This window comes from Ursus maritimus, unplaced genomic scaffold (genome assembly GCF_017311325.1).
Source record: "Ursus maritimus isolate PB19 unplaced genomic scaffold, ASM1731132v1 scaffold_22, whole genome shotgun sequence".
NCBI lineage: Eukaryota > Metazoa > Chordata > Mammalia > Carnivora > Ursidae > Ursus > Ursus maritimus.
This window is the reverse complement of record NW_024424675.1, coordinates 18,967,686-18,990,603: the sequence shown is the minus strand read 5'-3', so window position 1 is coordinate 18,990,603 and position 22,918 is coordinate 18,967,686. Positions and strand designations below refer to the sequence as shown.

Here is a 22,918-nt window from a genome sequence, read left to right as displayed (position 1 = left end):
GAGTGAATTTCTTCTTAAGTAAAAATAATAAATGACATTAAATGAAAATATTATGTGGACACATTGTATGTCATATCATTTGAATGGCTATGTTGATGGAATTTAAAAAAAAGATTATAGGATAAGGTTAGAGCAAAAGTACCACATGAAATTTATTTAATATCTTATTCATAAGCAAGTGGTTGAAGTACTTAGTCTTTCAGGATGTAATTGATGTTGTTAACTTTATTTTAAATAAACATAATAGACTCTTGGTAATACTTCTTAATGAGGTGAGGGACCATGAAAATCTTTTAACCTCTCTGGAGTTCCCTGTTTATCTTACGACAGAATATTTAATAGAGTTATCCACGGTGTAGGATTATGTTCTATCTTTTGTAAAAGCACTAGGATTTCAAGTTTATTGATCCTTTCTGTGGAAAGAAGTAATCGTTAGTAGTGCTCTTTCACCAAATACTGAAACTAAATAAACACTCGAGCTGTCCCTGCAAGAAGAAGGTGAGGTTATATCAATAAACAAGAAGGTAACTAAGTGCTTTGGGAGAGGAACTCCTGGTTTGGAGATCACCTTTTGAAAATGGCTCTTTGGAAGTGTTTCCATTGTTAAGATTTTGTGCTGTAAATACCACCAAAACAACACCCTTAAAAATCTTATTGTTCTGACTTATTTTCTGGCCTTTCAAGATAGAGAATTTCAGCAGGATTTGATCCATTTGGAAAATATAAAAATACAACATCTGATTCATTTGCAAAAATAATTCTTTGACCATAAGAAAGAGATTTATTAGTCAAGTTCCAGTGAAAACTAAAAATTCGTATTACAACTTACCTGGTGTAGCCAATAGTGCACTTCTGGCTGTTGGCTCAACACATTTCTCAGAGATGTCTTTCTCTGTCATTAAAACCAAGAATCAAAAGAAATTAAATTAGCTCTTCAGATTGTGGTATCTCTCAGTGGTAAATAAGATTTTCAAAGCTGGTAAAGAATATTCAGATTCTGTTTCTCTTGAAATAAAATTTTTCGTGAGAGAAAATGTTTTTTTAAATCCTGAATGAATACAGTCAAATTATTTTTTTAAGTTAGTTTATTTCAGCTTTTTGTGCTTTTTTTAAAAATCCATTTCCACTTTGGAGAACTTTACAGTATATGTAATCTGTTAGCTCAGAAGTACATAGGTTTAATTTATAAATACACATAAATTGGGGTCTTGGTTCAGTGTTTACTTATCAGCGTGAGCTCTCTTGACATTTGGAAATAGCTGCCCAGAGGATCCTTAGGAGGCTGACTCCCCTAATACAGGTCATAGGATTTAAGTCACCGTGCTCTGGTCAGGGGCCTTTTAAAACCTACTTTCTCATGGAGTTAGACATTTGACAAAGCATTAAATTACATACACATTTGTGAGAGAGAAATGAAATTTATTTGGGATATATTGCTTAAATTGGTTAGAAACGTTACTGACTCTCTTGTAAGTGTCCGTTTCTTTTAAAACATTGTAAAATATCTGTTTCGTAGTTAGGAAAATTGAGAATAGTAAAATGTAATTACTACTTTATTTTAAAATCTGGAAACCGTTCTAATGGATTTTCTAACTATTTGTACCGCTCATCAGCAAAACAGGGATTTGGACATGTTCATCAATGCCTCCAAAAACTTCAACCTCAACATCACCTGGGCCGCCAGCTTCTCAGGTAAAGACATACCTAGAGAAGACCTTCCATGTGGAGTAGATTGGTTGTAGATTGAGAAATACGTGTAGTTGTTGAGAAAGGGGGCTCTGGAGACAGACAGATTTGGGTTTGAAACCCACCTTTGCCACTCATGACCTGGGAGACCTTGAACAAGTGTCTGAACCTCTCTTCTAGACCTTAGGGTTATTTGTCACAAGGAGAAGACAGCAATACTTATCTCCTAGAATTGTCGCGTCGGTTAAATCAGGTTCTACATGGCAGCGCCTCCGGTGGCGTCGGGCTCAGTGTGCGCTCCCCACCGCTGCCCTGCTGCCAGCTGCGATAGCACCGCTGCGGCCACTGCTCTGGCTCCCATCGTCAGCCCCGTCCAGGCCTCAGAAGTGAGAAATGGAAATATTTAAAATAGAATGAGATCTCGGTAGGTACAGGGAAGTATACTTCAGGAATTAAATCAGGCTCTAAGAGCATAGTGTTTGCTCTCTTGTCTGTCTTGCTACGGTTGCCTAAAGAAGATCTGGGCAGAAGATCTGAGGAAGTTACAGGCGGGCCTGATGTAGTGCTTACGAACATAGCTCGACAGACGTGGGCTTGAACTCTGCCCATTACCGACTGTGCTGCACTGTGCGATTGGGCAGATTGAGCTTCCGGAGCCGATTTGCTCGTGGATACAAGGGATGAGAGAAACACCTAGCCGTGCACAGCGTTGTGAGGCTGAAATGAGACAGTAAAGGAAGTTGTCCGTGTAGCGCTTGAAACATGGTAGTTTCTGAGTGGATGGTAACTGTGCTTCCTTATCGTTACTCTTCCAGGACTGATTTTTGGTTGAAACACAGCCAGTTAGACTGAAACAGAATTAAACATTACCTTTGCATGTCTTATGTTTATCATCTTTTAAGATTGTATGGGATTCAGAAAAGGTTCAGAAACTTGTAGTGAGGAGACACTTTTATCTGAATTATCAGAACATTGGGAGAAGGGCAACATCTCTGAGCATGTGAATGCTTTTCAGTGATTGTCTCAATGAGGACCCAGCAGTCTGGGCTCCAGTCATTGAATGCAGACATGGGAAAAATCTATGTTACGAATCTTTGTAGACATCAGAATTCCAGGCTGAGGGAGAATATGGAATGTTGAAGGACTGTTTGGGAATAGGATGAGTTTATACCAGATTGGGGGGATTTAAATACAGTCATCGCTGACAGCCAAAGGGACTGGGTGACTCCCTAGAGCTCCTTTTTCCCTGCTGCTGTTGAGACGTGAGGTCACTGCTAGTTGGGAAGTGAGAGGTGAATCAGTGTCCCTGGTATGGGGGATCGGGAGCACTGACGGGTCTAAAGGGGAAATGCAAAGCAGTTGAAGTGCTACGTGCAGGATGAAAGTCATTGCTTGTTAATAGGGTTCTAGTGGTATCTGTATTGACACAGCGAGGTGTCAGCAGTTTAGGTGGAGAGGAGTCGTAGAAACTCCTGGCAGAACCATTCTGGTTAAGGGCATAGCCTTGAGTATCAGCCTTTCCAAGGCAGATCTCAGCTCTGCTTCTTGCTGGCTGTGTGACCTGAACCAAGTTACTTAATTTCTCTGAACCTCAGTTTCCTGATCTGTAAATGAGAGTAATAAGAATTGTTGTTAGAATGAAATGAGATTGTGCTCTTAGAGGCTATTCCTGGAACGTAGTGAGTGTTCGGTAAATGCTAACTGTGGTCATAATTAATGAGGGCAAAAAAAAAAAAAAAAGAAGCCTCTTGTATTTCATTCTTTTCTTCCTGACAGCTGGAACCCAGGCTGGAGAAGAGATGCCTGTTGTTTCAAAAACCAACATTAAGGAGTACAAAGATAGCTTCTCTAATGAGAAGTTTGATTTTCGCAACCACCCAAACATCACTTTCTTCGTTTATGTCAGTAATTTCACCTGGCCCATCAAAATTCAGGTAAGAAGTTTCAACCTGCAGACATAGTGAAATCTTTTCCGTGGAGACTAAATCCACTAATTCGGAACTTGAGGTAAACGAGGCGTATGATATTGCATTGCCTTTGTAGTATCTATGGCAGAGGGGTGATGAGCACGTGACCACCGAAAAGAAGGCTGTGGTAGGGATGGCTTAAGTCACTTAAGAAAGAGAATGATAAGCCCTTTTGAAAGCAAGTTGGCATGTAACAAGCTTGGTAATTACAGCTGTATTCATTTCTTCACTGAGCGCTTCCAGTGTGAAAGCCTGTCGAGCTGCAGTTCTAGAGTGAGTCAGGTGGGTATAAATGAACACACTGAAAACCAGTGAGAGCCAGAGTGTGAGAAGTGCCATATGGAAAGACGCCCCAACTGCTGTCAGAGTTTAAAGAAGACAGGATGGAGTGGCGTGGGCGGCAGTGTAAGATGGGGTGTGAGAGCACGGGCCCCGTGGGAGTCGTGGCCTCTCCTACACAGATCACGTAGCCTCTTCACATCATGGAGTTTTTGTGTATGTGACCTGAAGGCATGTCACCTGCTGCTGCCACCAATGTTATCAACCACGAGCTTTTTCTCAGTTCTCAGGGGACCAGTAGACTCTTATCCAAGACCCATGGCCCCATTGCTGCTCTTTGTCATCTGCCACTGTGTCCTCCAGGCCTTGCCTCAGTACTTTTCGCTTTTACCCCCCCCCATTTTGGGTGAATGTGGAATCCAGGGCTGGGTGACCTTCAGGAACTGGTGCAGGGTTAGCCACAGAAGCATGGTCATGGGCCTGGTCTGCGGCCGTTTGCCGACTCTCAGAAGCAAGTCGTCACTGATCGGTTAGGATGGGTTTGAAGCTGAGGCCTGGTGATTTTATGTTCACGCCGTGGGACTGTGGCTAAAGAAGAATCTTTTCGTTCCTGGAATGTGGGGATAGGCTCTGTGTTCTGTTTTTTTCACCAAATGCTTCCCTTTCTCTGTCTAGCTGGTCCACCCGTGTGTTCATCCTCTAGTCTGCTCTTGCCTTTGATCTTACACACTCTCTGCTTCTGTCCTCAGCCACCCTTCTCTAGTGTTGGCTCCCTGTTTGTGCTTCTTCTTCCCTGCTCATCCATCAGCCCGCGGCAGTGCCTCCTTCCCTCACCACATCCTGAAACTGTCCTGTCTTAGCGGACACCAGTCACTGAATTCTCCAGTCCCCTCTCCTTCTCACAGAGTGATTGGAGTCACTGTCTTTCTTACCTTCCTGGTCCTTTTTTCACTGATTCTGTGGCCAGGCTCTTTAGGGAATCTCCTTCCTTAAACGTTGAGGTTGTCTGGGAATCTGGCATTGGTTCTCTTTTGTCTTCATCCCACACAGTTTCCCTGGGTAATTCCATCCCACTTACAGGACTTATGGTGCTCTTTCTGTACTGGTGATTCTCAGTTCTGTCTCCAGCCCAGCTTCTACTTGTGCTCCAGACCAGTATGCTCGGTCACTGCCTGGACATCTCTAGCTGGACAATCACAAGCTCCTGCCGTCAGCACGTAGTCATTGTTGTGACCTTAGCCCCAGACCCCATGCTTCCTTTCTCAGTGAATGACACCACCATTTGTCCAAGTTTTCTTTTGCTGTCCTTGTTCGGTTTTTATTTCAAGGTTAAACTAACCTTTAATAATTATAAATTGAGGTTTTTTTCTCATTTCTGGAAGAGGTTATGTAAGATTAGAATTATGTGAACCTTGAATACTTGATAGATCTCTTGTAAAACCATAAGTATTTTATTTGTGGAGTTTTTTTTAAACTGTTGATTCAGCTTCTTTAAAAGTAACAGGATATTTTATATTTACTCTTTCTGTTTCAGTTATTTAAGGTAATTTTTTTCTAGGCATTAATTTATTTCATTTTTTCAAATGTATTGACACAAGGTTATTCACACTATCCTCTAATCTTTGCAGCATCTCTGCTTCAGAGTACTGAAGCATACACTGAAAAATGCTTAAAACAGTAAATTTTATCTTAAATATTTTTAACCCAATTATAAAAAAAATTTTATTTTTTTTAAAGATTTTATATATTTGTCAGCGAGAGAGAGAGCACAAGCAGGGGGAGCGGCAGGCAGAGGGAGAAGCAGGCTTCCCCGCTGAGCAAAGAGCCCAATGGGGGACTCGATCCCAAGACCCTGAGATCATGACCCGAGCCGAAGGCAGATGCTTAATGACTGAGCCACCAGGCAACCCAAAAGCCTGGGGCGGGGGTATTGTTTTTTTACATGCTAAGTGTCTTGACAAGTATGCCATTAAATACAGCAAGGAGTTTAAGATAGCAAGAATAAGGAGTTAATAAAAGCTAAACATTACAACCTAAACAAAATTCATAAAAAATAACTATCACTGGTTATATAAAATATTCCTGACTAGTTAAAACTTAACAGTATAAAACATGAATTTTAGAATCTTTAGCAATCAAGTTCAAAAAGTACCAGTGTCGGGGGCGCCTGGGTGGCACAGCAGTTAAGTGTCTGCCTTTGGCTCAGGGCGTGATCCCGGCGTTATGGGATCGAGTCCCACATCAGGCTCTTCTGCTATGAGCCTGCTTCTTCCTCTTCCACTCCCCCTGCTTGTGTTCCCTCTCTCGCTGGCTGTCTGTATCTCTGTCAAATAAATAAATAAAATCTTCAAAAAAAAAAAAAAAGTACCAGTGTCTATTTGAAATGATTCCTCTCCAAAGCCAAAGTGTAGTCAAAATTAATTCAAGTGTTATAACACTTTCTAATGCTAAAAAACATTCAGCATTACTGAAGTAGAGGTAAATTCCAGAGCCGTTGGGGCTCTGTCATGCTGCAAAGGGCTATTTCTCTGGTTCACTTAAAGCAGCAAATGACAGAGTCCAAGGATGTCTGATGGCAAGAGTGCTGTACCCAACTCTGCCGTCCCCATGAAGCATGGCTACCGTGTCCATACAAATAGGATGTGTGGGGATAAAAGGCATGCTGTGCTGCTAGCTGAAGAGTTAGCACCCCCCCCCCAAAGCTCCTTCCCCGGGTAAAGTATAGAAGGGGGGAAATTAAAATATACTTATCTATAGAGTAAGGATTTTGAAATATCAATGTGATCCCTATTTCAAAAATGTTATCTAGAGTCACCTGATCATTTCTGATTACACCTTAAGGATGTATCCAGATACAACTTCTCCTGATTTATCATGAGATAGTTCTAGTCAGAAATATTAACATTATCCGTAAGTATCTTAACCACTAACACAACTGCAGTGTGTTATCTCCCAGAGTTGTTAAGCGCTGGAAGAGAAGAAAATAGATGTTCAAGCAGCAGGCAACAGTCATGGTCCTTTCACACAGCGGCATCCGCATGGCTGCTGAATAGTCCAGGACTAAATTCTAGAAGCAGGAATTCATGCATTTTAGTAATTATGTCCTAATTCTCCCAATTGAAGTTTCCTTAGACATTGCACTTTCTAAGGGAATCCTGATTTTTCGTATAATGTTATGGGCAGTCAGGACTTGAACTTCCAGCCTTCTTTTTCTCCTTACCCTGTTTTTTATGCTTTTTCTTGCTGTGACTTTTTCTCATTCTTCACTGCTTTTCTCCTTTTTTGCCTATACTGCCTCAATATAATCTGATTCTTATAAGGACTTGTGATAAAGGTTTATCTGCAGGATACATTTTTTTTAATGTTTTTTTATTATATTATGTTAGTCACCATACAGTACGTCCCTGGTTTCTGATATACATTTTTTTTTAACTGATTTCTTTCATGTCCTTTCTCAGTTGCATCCTTGTAGTTCTTTTTTTTTTTTTTAACAGTTTTCAAGATTTTTTTATTTATTTTATATTGTGGAGTAACACTCAGCAGTAAGAAGAAACAAACTATTGATACAATTTGGATGAATCCCAAGAAAATTTTGCCGAACTGGGGGGGATGGAATCTTAGAAATTTACATACGGTATGATTCCATTTCTATAACATTCGAAAGTTTAAATTTTAGACCAAAAATACAGATATATCTACTGAAGTTTCAACTTTTTCTGACTTTTCCTGATTGACCTCAAGACCCTCTTTTAAAAGTAGTCATCTGGGGGCGCCTGGGTGGCTAAATTGTTAAGTGTCTGACTCTTAATCTTGGCTCAAGTATTGATGTCAGGGTCATGAGTTCAGGCCCCGTGTTTAAAAATAAACAAATAAATACAGTCACCTGATTGGTCAGGCCCACCCACACTCAAGGGGAGGGATTATAGCGTGTAGACAACACCAAGGTAAAGGGGATATTAGGTGCCAACCAGGGATTTAGTTTGTTTGACCCCATAGAGATTGAACTCTAGGCTCGGTCAGACAATTTCAATTTGCTAACATCTAACACTATCCAGTTATAGGTCAGATACGTTTATAAAATATTTGATTTGGGGTCTAGTAAATATTATTTCTTGGCTCATTTTAAGTTAAGATTGTTTTCGTACTGACATACCTTATTATTTCTGAATCTGATTGAACTTCAGGCTTTGTTGTGTATAGCTGAAAAATGATTAACATTTTTAAGATTCTTAGTGAAAATCTTAACTTATACTGCTGACATTTTTCCCATTTGGAAAGAGGTCTCCGTGCATATAAACAGGCTCTTGTGCTGGAGATAGTCGTGCTGTTGCCAATGCTGAGTTCTAGTTTTTTTCCTCCCAATGCCCTGTTGCTCCACCCTCTGAAAGCCACTGAAATGGTTTTAGAGCATTTCTTTCTAGAGGAATCTCTTCCCCACACTTACTTTCTAAAAGTACTAATTTTAAGTTTAAGAGGCAAAGAGATGTTGATTTGCTGCCTGATTTTGGGGGGCTCTTTACCTGGGCTAGATTGCTTCCTTGAATAAGATCCACCTAAGAAAGCTGTATTCAGGAGCACTTTCGAAAATAAACTATGGCATGCTCACCACTTAGCTTGCCAGGCTCTTCTTGAACAAGCAGGTAAGTTCTGTTGCAGCTGTGTCTTTTTGCTCTTTGGTACAACTAACTGTAGTATTTGCAGGCAGCGTGACTAGACCTGTGGCACTGTGTGTTCCCGGTGTCTTCACACGACACCAGATCTCTGTGCACTTGGGACTGTGTGGGGGTGTGTGCGTGTGGAGGGCTGAGCTTGCGTCTTCCCGGGCACATGAAGTGGTGTGCTCAACAGAGGGGACTTTGCCTTTCTGTACTGCTCTAGTCTCCTCAGAGCCTGAGCTTTCCTGGATGTAGTTCGCTCTTAAACACACCCATGCACACTTAGAGACGACCCAGATTCAGTAAAAACGTAGACTCATTGAAGGAAGAGAATAGGGTGCAGCGTAGGCCATTCGGTTAAATTTTAGTATGGCTTTCAGTGCAGGCAAAAGCGTTTTTGTCTGATTCTCATTTCTTAAAGCAAAGTAACTGAGGAAATCTAGTGTTCTACTCAGAATTCATGTAAACCTTGGTGCTTTAAAAATGGTAATGTTAGACTCAAGTTTCTTCACTCTGTACCAATCCCAGAATTCTTTTCCATAATTAGGAACAGATCAAAACCTATAACTGCTAACTGAGGGAATTTGAAACCAACTATAAAAATCTTTGTAGATGCAGTTTCAAGTTAAAAAAAAAAAAAAAAACCCAACCCACCCAGATTGAGAAGGCCTTGTGTGCAGGAGGGTGATGGGTGTGTTGGGGCTGGTCATGCCTGTTTTCTGGTGAGTTGCTCCTGTGGGTGAGCGCCTCTCCCTCAGCTCTGCTTTCTGAAAGCAATGCTGGGTGTCCTTGCCAGTAAGCAGGGATTCAGCTGGTGTATCCACCTCCCAAGCAGGGAGGTTAGGTATTCAAGATAGAGAATGGACAGGCAGATGTTTTGTGTGAGGTGGGAAGGTGGCGGTGAAGCTGGGGTTCTGGCTTGTTACAGGCTCTGCAACAGAGGTTGTTATTGTAATGTGGAACTAATATTAAAGCCCTCTCCACGCCGGGTGTTTCGTCTTCTGGTTTATGTAAGAGGCCAGTGTTCACGAGCGAAGGCAACACAGAATTTGTATTGAGAACTGAGCGTTCATTTAGACTTTAGAGTTATGTTTATGGTGCTAACAGGATTGCTCTCCTAAGCAAAGGATGTATGAAACTTTTATTGACTCACATATACTTTTTTTGGATTGAAATATAATTCACATACCATACAATTCACCCATTTAAAGTACACAGTTTAGTAGTTTTTAGTATATTCACAGGGTTGTGTAACCATAACCACAGTCAATTTTAGAGTATTTTCATCACCCCAAAAACAAATCCCGTACTCATTAGCAGTCACTGCCCGTTCCTCCCTCCCCCTAGACCCTGGCAACCACTAGTCTGCTTTCTATCGCTATAGATTTGCTTATTCTGACATTTCATATTAATTGTATTACATAACATATGGTCCTTGGTGACCGGCTTCTTTCACTTAGCAGAATGTTTTCAAGACTCGTCCATATTGAGTATGTTTGAGTTCTTTACTCCTCTTAAGGACTGAATGATATTTTATTGTCTGGATAGGCCACATTTTGTTTATCCATTCATCTGTTGATGGATACTTGGGTTGGTTTCACTCTTTGGCTATTATGAATAATGTCAGGTACACTCTTAATGTTTATATTTATTGTATAATAATAATGATGATGGTGTATTTGCATACCTCCTGGTGTTAGATATCTGTGCCATAAGAGTTTTAAAGAATTATAAGGCTATGAAATACATTTAGAACTGAACTACTCAAAGTATAAATCTTTCTTTGTTTCAAAGTGGCATTTAAAGGTTCTTGTACTACCTTGTGGTTTTCATTAGGATCGTTATTTATTATTCCTTCTTTTTGAAAGCCTCTTCTCTTCCACTTTTCACCCATGGCTTTGGCTGTTTGTTCTTAGTTCTTCAATACCATTGCTCCCTTGAATTTCCTCTGGACCCTTTCTCCCTGGACAGTCTCATCCACACCATCTGCGAATACCATCTATGGCTGGAATGGGTAAATCTCCATCTCTAGCAGACTGTCTCCTGTGATCTCCATAGCCAGGAGGCTTCCTCTAACATCTGCTCACTCAGCAGACTTTGTGGCCCAAAGCAGCAGCCTTGAATGGACAGGAGGGGCTGTCTGATGCTGGGTGGTAGGCTGTGCCCCCATGCTCCAGAGAGCCCTGGGAGGAGAGGGGAGTGTCCTGTGCCCCCTGAGTCTGAGTGAGGATGGGCAGTACCAGAGCTGAGTCTTAGGATTGTGAGGTTGGGGAGTAGGGGTGTTCAGGGTGGGGAAAAGGCATACCCAGTCACTTCCAAGAACTACCGGGAGTTTCGCAGAGGTGAAGTGGCAGCGCTGCGAGCGGGGTGCTGGAGAACTGGGCGAAGGCCGTCGGGAGGAGACTGGAGGTTTTGGCTGAGGGCTTGGAACTATAGCCTGAAAACCACTGGGAGTTGTTGAAATGTTGTAAGCCAAGAAGTGACTGAAGATCGGTGTTTTCAAAACACCCCTCTGGCAGCAGTTGGGAGAATGGATTGGAAAGAGCTGGACCTGAGCTGGGGAGTCCAGGTAGAATTCTTGTTTAGAAACCCAGGGGAGGGGTCCGTCAGGTGACCCTCAAGCATATCCCATAGCAACTTTCTTTCCTCATCTGTGCCTCCACAGCTGTAGACTCACTCATCTGCCTTTTCACTCTGCAAAGATTTCCTTAAGGGCAAGGACCACGTCTTATATGTGTGTGTCTTCAGTGTCACAGCACAGTGTGGCTCGGCGGTGGACACTTCCCCGGATGTGCACTAGGTGGATGCGTAGTTGTAGGGACGGGAGCTTTTGGGTTGGTATCAGAACTTTGTTTTTTTTTGCAACTTTTGCAAGTTTTCTAAAGGTGCTGACAGCTTTTTCTGATATTGTCAGAATGATTGCCGACCAGTGCTAAGGTACTGGCTGGGGTTGGAGACCAAGAATTTGTCATCCCAGGCTGCACAGTCTGGTGTTAGAGGATTGAATTGTTCTAGCATGTTGTCAGAAGAGTTGAGAGGTAGAAGAAAAGAAAGGGTAGAGGACACAAACATCCTAATTTTACAAAGAGGGTAGTTAAGAGGTACTGTATGTATTGAAATATTTAAGAATGAAGTGATAGGAAACCTGGGGTTTGCTTCAAAATAATGTGATTGTGGGGAAAGTGGGTGGTGTATGGATGAAACAAGACTGGCCTTGAGCTGGTAATTATTATAAGTGGACAATGAGCACGGGTTCATGATACTATTTTCTCTACTTTTTAAAAAGTTTTAAATTTTCTGTAATAGAAAAATTGAAAAAAAATAATACAGGTGATAGAAAAAAAAAATAAAGCTCCACTTTATTATTTAACCTCCTGAAGATAGGCTCAGCTGGGCCTGCAACCTTGGCTGGCCGGGACCTTAGCCATCTAGGCCAGCTGGGGTGCACCTTGGAACTGACCTTCTGTTTTACTTTGCAGGAAGTGCACGGCATTTTACTAGTCTTTTACCAGTTATTGACTGCTGTTGGACAGGCTCTAGAACAGTCAGGAGTCAGGGACAAAACCCTGGCTAACACACCTCACCCTGGTGAAATGGCAAAGGGAGCTTCCCTGGGAGCCACTGACTTCACCTCCAAGCAGGGGTGCATCAGAGGCCTGAGGAGGGCACCTGGTGTGGGCTGTGAGGCCTGGGATGCTGCCTTGTGGTGGGCCATGCTGCATTGTCTCCTGCTCCTGCAGCTGCCTGTGGGTAACAGGCACATCCTTTCCCTGTATCCAAGTGTGTTTTGTCCATTTCCTGTTTCTCTTGGCATCCTTCCAGCACCATCACCCTCAGAATAATGACACAGAAACTGACAGAGGCATTAAAAACAATGATGTAACTAGACTGGAAAGGGCAAGTGGGAATGGTGGCCTCAGTCACCTTCCATTATAGTAGGAAGTCAGTAAGTGCTGCCTACAATGGTTAAGTCAAGAAATAGCAAAAAAACAAAACAAAAAAACCCAACTTACTAGTGATAAAAAGGTAACCGCAGAAGAACTGAAAAGAAACCTAAGTAAGGTGGGGGCCGAAGACAGCAAGCAACCTTCAGGAGACGATGTCGGGAGCCCGAGCCATTGCTTCACGTGATTAGCTATTTGGTCCTTGTAGGTACTTCAACCAAGTGTATGTAGTTCTTCACAATTTTTAAATTATTAATGATCATGGTAAGATGGAATAAGAATTCTGGAGAGTGGTGAAAGGAGTAGCTGGAAGGATATGTGGGGAAGCAAGCACAGAGCAGTATTGAGCTGGGAGGCTGGGCACACACAGATGGTTGCGTGTTAGCTTGCACGTCAGGAATGAGTGGCTGGGTGGAATTAACTAGCGTTGAGGCTCTGACCAGAGCCTGGGTATACAGTTTCTGTGCCAGCACAAACCAGCATTAGGTGGGTAGTGTGTGAGGCCAGATGATGGGCTCTGGAATCCAGTCCAGGGCCCGTGGTCTCAACAGAGTTCCATACAGAACTTTGATTTGTTTTTGTTTTGTCGTAAAGAAAATTATTTTGGTTTGTTTTTTGTTTTAGTGTTCCTTTATTTTTTATACTTTTTTGAAAAATTCCAATATAGTTAACATACAGTGTTAATATTAGTTTCAGGTGTACAATATAGTGATTCAGCAATTCCATACATCACCCAGTGCTCATCACAAGTACACTCCCTTGGGGCGCCTGGGTGGTGCAGTCGTTAAGCGTCTGCCTTCAGCTCAGGGCGTGATCCCAGCGTTCTGGGATCGAGCCCCGCATCAGGCTCCTCCGCTGGGAGCCTGCTTCTTCCTCTCCCTCTCCTCCTGCTTGTGTTCCCTCTCTCGCAGGCTGTCTCTGTCAAATAAATAAATAAAATCTTAAAAAACAAAAAAACAAAAAACAAGTACACTCCCTAATCCCCGTCGCCTCTTTCCTCCATCACCCCACACCCCTCCCCTCTGGTAACCATCAGGTCTCTATAGTTAAAAATCTGTTTTTTGGTTTGTCTTTTTTTTTCTTTGTTTTATTTCTTAAATCCCACATATGAGTGAAATCATATGGTATTTGTCTTTCTCTGACTTATTTCACTTAGCATTATAGCTTCTAGATCCATCCATGTGGTCGCAAATGGCAAGCTTTCATACAAGAAAGTTTTTTGTGTCATGGCAAAACTCAAGGAGGCAGGGGCAGTAGACCCAGGGTGGGGTGGTCACAGGCTCTTCCATCTTTGACACAGCTGAGGCCTGAGTGGAAAGCTCTTTGTAGACAGGCCTGAGTTCTTATGGGAGGAATCAGTTCTCTCCAGGCTTCCAGCCTTGCAGCCTAGAACTATGTGGCAAGGTTGCCACGGTGAAGCCAGGAGCCCAGATGGCAGCCAAGGCCACTTTGGCCCTCTCAGGTCCTAAAGTGAGATCTTCAGTGTCTGCAGAGCCTCTTCTCTTGGGGAGAGTCAAAGAGCAGAGGGGCCCTGGTCTGGCAGGCTCCCAGACTGGGTGGAGTTGAGCGCTGGTGAAGCTGTTGGCCTCGGGAGCCATGGGAGCAGCCCACAAGGATTCTGCCAAGTACACACAGACCTTGGGTTCTCCGAGCCTGACAGGTGCTGCCACGAGCTGGCCATCTTTACTTCTCAGGGGGGCCAGCCGTCCTTTCCCATCCTTTGCCTGTCTTGTGTGTTCATAACAGTGAAGATCGTTCTGGTGGAGAAGATAAATGCAAACTAGAGGTCCTTCTCTCTCTCTTTTCAAACCTTCTGTATTAAACAGTGGTCTTNNCCTATCAGTTCAGTATCATTTATCCATTCGTTCACTTGTTTCTGAATACCTATTTTGTGGACATCACAAATGTTAGAGATGTTAGAAATGCAGTGTTAGAAATACAGATGTTAGGGGCGCCTGGGTGGTACAGCGGTTAAGCGTCCGCCTTCGGCTCAGGGCGTGATCCCGGCGTTATGGGATCGAGCCCCACATCAGGCTCCTCCACTATGAGCCTGCTTCTTCCTCTCCCACTCCCCCTGCTTGTGTTCCCTCTCTCTCTGGCTGTCTCTATCTCTGTCGAATAAATAAATAAAATATTAAAAAAAAAAAAGAAATACAGATGTTAGAAAAAGAATTTGTTCTGTGGTAGTTGAATATAAGAAATATCTTACTTTTTTTTTTTTTTTAGAGCAACGTCCCTACCGTAGTTGATAAGAAATTGATTCCCAGAGAGCCCCATCCCCTTTTCTCAGGAACTATAGAAACCTCAGGGCTTACCTGAGCCCAGAGATCTAGGGAAGGCCTCTGATTTTCATTCACTGACTGCTGCTCTGGGTACCCTGGCTTATGGCCATCAGGTTTGTTTGAAGGCAGCTGTCCTCATTCCTGTATGTGACAGGCTTGGCTGTTTGGGCACAGAGTAATAAAATAAGTCAAGCAGAGAAAGACAGTTATCATATGGTTTCTCTCATCTATGGAACATAAGAACTAGGAAGATCGGTAGAAGAAAGGGATAAAGAAAGGGGGGTAATCAGAAGGGGGAATGAAGCATGAGAGACTATGGACTCTGAGAAACAAACTGAGGGCTTCAGAGGGAAGGAAGTGATGGCTAGTAAGGAGGGCACGTACTGCATGGTGCACTGGGTGTTATATGCAACTAGTGAATCATCGAACTTTACATCAAAAACCAGGGATGTACTGCATGGTGACTAACAATATAATAAAAAAAATTATTATAAAAAAAAGAATTTAAGAATCAAAACAAATGAGGAAAGGAAAAAAGAGAGAGAGAGACAATCAAGAAACTGACTCAGCTATAGAGAACATACTGATGTTACCAGAGGGTAGGTGGGTGAGGGGATGGGGGAAATAGGGGATGGGAATTGAAGTGTATACTTGTCATGATGAAAAAATAAAATTAAAAAAATGATAGAAACAAATGCATACAAATAATAAAAAAAATGAAATAAAATTGAAAATTTTCCTAAAAAAAAAAAAAAGAATAATCAGTGAGGCCGGAGAGCCTCCCCAGGCCTACCATGCAGTCCTCCCAAATTCCTTGGCACTTTCAAAACTCTAGAATATCTTCTACATTCCCTCCATTTCCTGGTCTCAAGGTTTGGGTCATGCCTCTCTGGTTGTTTCAAAGCCCTACCTTCGCTTTCTCTACCCTCGTTCTTCCCACACACCAACCCCGTGACACCCCTACGCCTGGGGAAGATCCAGGTTAATTTCTTTGGGAGCCAAATCTTCCAAGTAAAAATGACAACTTTTTTTCAGTACAGTGCCTGAAACACTAAAGGAATTGTTCTGGGGAAGGAGCAGGGTAGATTTTTTCCTTAATTCCTTGTTTCAGAGTTTCCTGAAGTACAGTCTTTGGACACTGGCACCAGAGTCACGTGGGGAGTTTAAAGCTTCAGGAGTAGGAATAGAACCCAGGATCTGCACTTTGTTGCGAGCTCTCCAGGGTTTGAGAGAACCATGGCCTAGTTCTTGGAATACAATGGTGTTATTTGCTCTCTGGAGGTAGGTATATCTGCCTCTGTGGGAGGTAGGGAATTGCCTTTCCATTCTTTTTCCTACAACAATTAGAAAGGCAGAAATTGATACCTTTGTAGACAGAAGAGTACAGAAATCTTTTTTTCCAGGACATCACTGTATACACAGCCAATGTATAAGGTGGAATATGGCTTTCCCATGTCCTGAGAGGGAAGTGGATCAGGCGCAGGGAGTATAGAGAGGAGAGAGCCAATTCCCAGCAACTGAATGAGGAAGGGAGTGTTTGGGCTGGGCAGCGAGGGGCAGGGGGCTCCCCTGCGGATGGGTGGGCAGGACTCTCTGGTGATGATGGAAGGACCAAGTGCAGTAGCAGAGCAACCTGAAAACACGTGTTTGGCTGAAGCACAAAATTAGTTCTTGGGAAGTGCAGGTCTGCCATATCCTACCTGAAGTCCTGGGGCTGGCTGGGCTTCAGAGTTTAGTCTCTCAGATTTATTTAGCACACCTAGAGGGTCTCTGAGCAGGCACACTTTATTTATTTAGTTAGTTAGCTAGTTAGTTAGTTATTTTGTCTCAAGGTATGTTTAATGCAACAATGATTATAATAGAAGGGAAAAAAAGCCTAGAGTAAGTTAAATATTCAAAGTTAAATTGAGTTGTGACATAGGTATGTCTTGATATAAAAATATATTCATGATTTTTTCCGAATAAAAAAATGAAAGAAGATATAAATCTTTATGATTACATTTTTTTTAAAATCTGAAAAGGATTTCAATGAAATATTAAAATATTAGTAAGTGTTTCTCAGAAGCTTCCTAAGATTCATTTTTATTTTCCTTCCTCCTTTTCATCCCTGCTTTTAGATTATTCTGTAATGATATGTGCATTGTACTCTTTTGTAATAGAAGTATTATTAAAAATAAAAATAAAATATAGTTGACCTGGTGGGCTTAATACTCTAAATGACCCATGGATCATGGCCATGTGTGTCTTACAGAGTTTGTTTCTCATGCAGTGAAATTTTGCACATACTTTGTAGGAGTAACTATAGGACACTGTGAAGAAAGAAATGGGGACTAGTCAAGTTAAATACAAGATCAACTGAATTCAACCCATATTTTTAAATTTAGCTTTTTTAAAATCGAAGTTATTCAGTGGCATAAAGTCAAGTAGCCTGTCAAAGCCTTACTAGAAAAAAAGCAACATATCATACCCCACCCTTTCCCTATTTCCAGGCAAGCACACTTTAATCAAACTTACTGCTGAAAGTTAGGCAGAAGCAGGTTGTGGAAATGTAAGGGGACGTAAATTCTAGGTTTGCTGGAGTGTGGGGAGCAATACCTACTGTGTGGAAAGGGAGAAGAATGACACTGAGTTTTATTTATAAATTGTAATGACATTTTCTTCTTTGCAATAAGTATATCTTATAGGAAGTCCCCATTATCTTCAGTGTCAGAAAAGCCGCAAACACTTCAATGTCTGTTTCAATGTTTATTTTATAATAAATCATTAAAGAAAGTGCTGCTTGAATATTGCCTTGAAAAATGAAATTCAAAAGCATGAAAAATGTTTGTTTTAATTTTACAGTTAACAAAATTTAAGTTACAGTTGCAACCATGAGCCGATTCTTAGAAGAAAGAAAACTCAATCGGGTCTTAGTAAGTTTCAGAGGAAGGTGGAGGTAGGGTCATTAGTTTTCCGATTACCCTATTCCTTTATTCAGCACCTGTTTAATCAACACCTCTTCCAAGTCAGTCACTGCTGTAGGCACTGGAGTCAGCAAGGTCCCTGTCCTCACAGATCTTATTTTCTAATGAAAGAGAAAGACCATAAATAAATGGACATATAAGTGCTATGAAGAAAAATTGAGCAAGATAATAAGTAGAGGTGTGGCTTCAGTCATGCAGATGGTGCTCGGAGCCTAGACAGCATGACTGGAGTCCTTTACTTCAGATTTTATTGCACAGTGTGATTTGGGAGTCAAGGGCCTCATCAGTTTCAAGGTCCTCCCATAATCCTCTTTGGAGTATCTTGAAGGACTTATGTCTTTACCTTCATCCCTCTTCAGTTGATAATCCTGCCAGGTCTCCATTTACCAGTGGTTTTATGGGATCAGTTCTCCAACAGCACTTTCAGTAAAATCTCATCATTCTCGAGATTGTTTTTGCAGTTGGTTTGCATATGTGACAGGATGAGTAGGGACAGCCCAATTCATGCTTGTTGTCCCAGTGTAATTTTTAATAGTGTTCCCCTTCTCTTTCAGAAGTTCTCAGCTTGGGGGCGCCTGGGTGGCTCAGTCATAAGCATCTGCCTTGAGCTCAGGTCATGATCCCAGGGTCCTGGGGTGGAGCCCACATCCCACATCAGGCTCCCTGCTCAGTGGGGAGCCTGCTTCCCCCATCCCTCTGCGTGCTGCTCCCCTTGCTTGTGCGCACTTGCTCTCGCTTTCTCTCTCTCTCTGTCAAATGAATAAATAAAATCTTTAAAAAAAAAAAAGTTCTCAGTTCGGACAATAAGCTTACCAGCCTGTCAGTCAAAGATTAATCAACTGACATGGTGGGGTGTTGAACAAGACTAGATGTTTCTAAGTGGTCAGTCTATTCATAAACGTTTTTCTGTTAGGACTTTTGCTTCCCTGCAAAACCTCGTAACCGTGGAGACTTGGATGAATAACATTTAACAAAAGAGATGCCCTTTTAGAGTAATGTGAGTCTTGGGTAGCAGCCGCCCTGGCAGCCAGTTTGTATTGGCTAGTTGCGGTTTTGAATTAGACATAAACGTGGTGTGGCCCTGCATCAGCAAGAAGTCAGGCTAACGGTGGTGATCCCAGCACTGTGGAGTGTTACATGGCACAGGGCGCGCAGACCCCTGGTAGTCCTCAGAGGGTACTATTAACATCCGCACTTTCTGGCACCTGACAGCAAAAACATTTCAGGATCTGTTTAAGTCTAAACACTGAGGACATACTAATGCTTTCGGAGATTAAAATCTATAAACAAGATTGAGTCGACTAGAATCTGCTCCCTTCTCGTTCTTTATGTGTTGTAACCTGGAATCTTCATTCCTCAAGATTGAATAACCTTGTGTAAATGATTGTCCTTCTCCGGTCTTATTAAAAAGTTTTACACGAGGATGGTGGCCGTCTTCTCAAGGAGTCTTCTTATTTGTGACTAGTTACCGTAACAAATGAAGGAAAAGCAGAGAATGTGGGTTTCTCCTTGCGTATGGCATAAAATCTATGTATCTTTGTATTTCTGACTATAAATGGTCACTAGAGAGACACAAAAACTGCAAATTCTATGCCCCAGCATGTCCTATGGCCTGAGTAGGTAGTATTGGAACTTTATTTATGGAATGTCAGAAAGAAAATAAGACCATCAAAAAAGGCAAATACTGGAAACCTCTTCTGCCTCTTTGAGTCTGGCCATAAAAAGAAGACAAAGCGTTGAATCGTCCCAGTGCCAGGGCCTGGGTCTAGCCCTTCTCTTGCATTACCGCAGGATGGGAGCTGCTGCATGACAAAGATAGGGAGTTGGGTGAAATTAGAAAAAGAAGCTGCTAATCATTTACTTCTCTGATTTATGTCATACTTATTGTCTGTACTGGAGCAATCATCACCTTATTCAATAATTGTTACTTACAGTACCGTTGTCTCCCCAAGGAGGGCCGTGTTCCCTTTAAAAAAGCAGGGAATATGCCATAACATCTGGCTAGTACTATGAGTATTATAGTTAATAATAATAAGGACACAGTTATTATACTTAGTAATAGATCCTGACATGCTCTTTTATTTCATGTTCTGATATCTCTGAAATCATGATGCATCTTACAGTCAATGATTTTTAAAGCATTTTTGCCATAGTATGATTAGCAGTGTTTTTTCCTGATAGTATACAAAATAATGCCTGTTTCAGTCAGTGGTGGCTTAGATGAACTACGTAAGGGATTTTTTATATTCTTGGTATAAAAACTATTAACTGTATAATAAAATTGTTTAGGTTCCAACTGGTGTTAATATTCACTGTCAGATGATACTCAGTGTAGTAAGATTTGAGATACGGTTTAAAAAAAAAAAAAAAGGACACTATCCTGAATGAGTATTCACTGAGCACGTAAGTATCAAAGGGATGAAGGGCACAGATGAGGCTCTCTACCTCAAGGCAGATCCAGGAACTCTAAGTCGAAGCAAACAGGGAGAGCATTTGGTCCAGAGGAAGGCCCAAGAAGGTAGCAAGCAAACTGGCTTGCCTGGCATTGGGGTTTTCATGTTGGCATCTGAGAAGTCTTCAAGGTCACACTAAAAGAACTTAGATCTGATGTCAAGAGCTCAGGGGTGGGCGCTCTAGGAGTTTGCATTGAAGCCTCAGAATATTACTTTTGGGTTGGCAGTTAAGCTAGAAAAGAAACAAGAGGGATGAGCCACTTTCCTTCAAGAAAAACAATTTCATTAATCTCTCCTTGAACATTTCAAGTGTGTCTCTGGAACTGAGAAGGCCAAGTTTGCCGGTGCGCCTGTGTGGCCTCCCTCCTCACGCTACCTGTTTCTCCCTCACAGATCGCCTTCTCCCAGCACAGCAATTTTATGGACCTGGTACAGTTCTTCGTGACTTTCTTCAGGTAATTTTACTTCTATAAATCATATCTTCTCCTTTGATTCAGGTACTTAATCCCATTAATTATCAACTCATAGAAGATAATTGAGAAATCCTGTATTGGCACAACACACTAACTTTACAGACCTTTCTGAGAAGTTACATGAAAATTGCAATAGTGTAAATTCAGCCTAACCTGATAAATCAAAACATTTGCTTTGTACGTTCTGGCTTCCGGGGGGGCAGCTTTTCAATTACTCTATACTAAAATGTAGATGATTTGGCTCTTCATATGGGGAGAATTCGGGGTTGAAACAATAATTAATGATTACTGATATGTGCTACAGATACGCTTCCTCTTGTTCAAGGATGATTCTGGTGATTATCCAGAGTTTTAAAGCTAAAAGTAACTTGTTAGGCTCTTGGGATTCTTTTATTTTTATACTTTTTTTTTAGGTTTAATTTTATTTTTTATGAAAATACTATAGACACATAATTAAAAAAGACACGTGGGCCAGTGCTCATAAGTGCAAGTAGCAGCATCCTGCCCCACGCCTTCCCACCCTTCACTTCCGCCGAGTTTAAATTGTTTAGCTATTTTTCACTTCTTTGTGCTTACAACTGTTTCTTGATTTTTCGGTTCAGTCTATCTTTGGATGTCCCACTGTAGATGAGGATTTATTATCTTTGGCTTTAAGTGTAACCTCACCCACAACTCCCCACACACCACGAGTGCAAACAAAATCCCCTTCCTTCCTCCTCATGTCGTATAGTTACATTACGGTGCTTGCCTAAATCAGTGCTCCCTGTTTATGTTGTTACAACTGTAAAACCCCCATTCACAGCTGAGTTGAACTATGATTGTACTTCCCCATTTTTTTGGATGGAGCAATCACTCTTTTCTTACCCTAATTTTGGTTTTTTAGTTTTTTGGTTTTCTAAGAGGCTACCCCTGATTTTCCCTGTACTCTGACAGAAGTGAAAAATCTGTCTGTGGTCAAACACAGCAGGCACTCTCCTGGTTTTAGTTTCTCTTGGAGATGTCTGTGTTTAGAACCCTCCAGCCTCTGCTCCCAAGTGCACTAGTTTTGGAGGCCTGCTGCACGATCGTCATCTTGGGCATTTCTCTTGCCTTCCTCTTATATTGAAATCTCTGTTTCCTGGATCTCATGTCTTCATCTCCTTATTTATTTCCTCTTTTTAGTGGGGCACATTCTTCAGGAAGTTTTTGAGAAAAGGTACAGGGGAGGTAACTTTTCTGTAACCTTCTCTGTCTGAAAATATTTTAATTTTTACCCTCCTATTTGATCAAAAAGTTGCATACAGAATTCTAGGTTGGAAATCACTTTTCGTTAGAACTGAGAAGGCATTATGCTTTCTTCTAGCTTCTAGTGTTAATATTGAGAAGGCTCTTGCCATTATAATTCCCACTCCTTGTATAAGATCTATTTCTCTCTTTAAAAATTTATATTAAAGTTTACTATTACAGAAACACTTAAAAATAAGTGTCCAGCTCAATGAGTTACCACAAATTGAACACGCACTTTAGAAGCTCCCCTGTGTTTCATCAATCACAACCCCCTTCCTCCCCCAAAGTAACTATTTATCTGACTTCTAAAACCATATTATATTGGATTTGCTCATTTAAAAAATTTACATAAAATCACCGCAGAAATTTTAAAACAGTTTGAATGATCAAGAAAAATTAAAAACTTATGGGATACAGTTGAAGTTGTACTTAGAGGGTATGGCTTTAAATCTGGTTCTCAACTGTGTCTGCACAGTAGAATCACTTGGAGAGCTTTTGATGCCCATGCCACATACCAGACCAGTCACATCAGAATCTCTGGGGATGGGACTTAAGCATTTGAAAGCTCCCTAGGTGATTGTAACATGCAGCTAAGGTCGAGGATCACTGCTTGATAAAACTAAAATTGGAAAAGGGAAAAAAAAAAAAAAAAAACTTTCTCAGTAAGTCAGAAAAGGAACTACCAATTAAATCTAAAGAAAAGGAAGCAATATAGAGTAAAGTTAATCATATAGGGGAGGAAATACAGTAGAGAGGATTAAAAGAACCACAAAGTTGGATCTTTGAAAAAAGTAAGAATAATATTGATAAACCCTGGGAAGACTGACCAAGGAGAAAAGAGAGAAGGTATAAATAATATCAGAAATGTAAAAAGAGGCATTACTCCAAATCTTAAAAACAGTTTTTTCCTCCATGAGAATATTTTATGAACAACTTTCTGCAAATAAATG

The 22,918-nt window shown here is 41.5% G+C and overlaps 1 protein-coding gene across 1 annotated transcript in view; it reads left to right on the top strand.

The window, feature by feature from the left end:
* ATRN (attractin) overlaps positions 1-22,918 on the top strand; it is a 146,524-nt gene that overhangs the window by 96,428 nt on the left and 27,178 nt on the right. Inside the window, exons 23-25 of the mRNA XM_040638053.1 lie at positions 1,614-1,692; positions 3,463-3,620; positions 20,623-20,684. Coding sequence (XP_040493987.1) covers positions 1,614-1,692; positions 3,463-3,620; positions 20,623-20,684 — 299 coding nt within the window. The remainder of the gene's footprint in view (positions 1-1,613; positions 1,693-3,462; positions 3,621-20,622; positions 20,685-22,918) is intronic.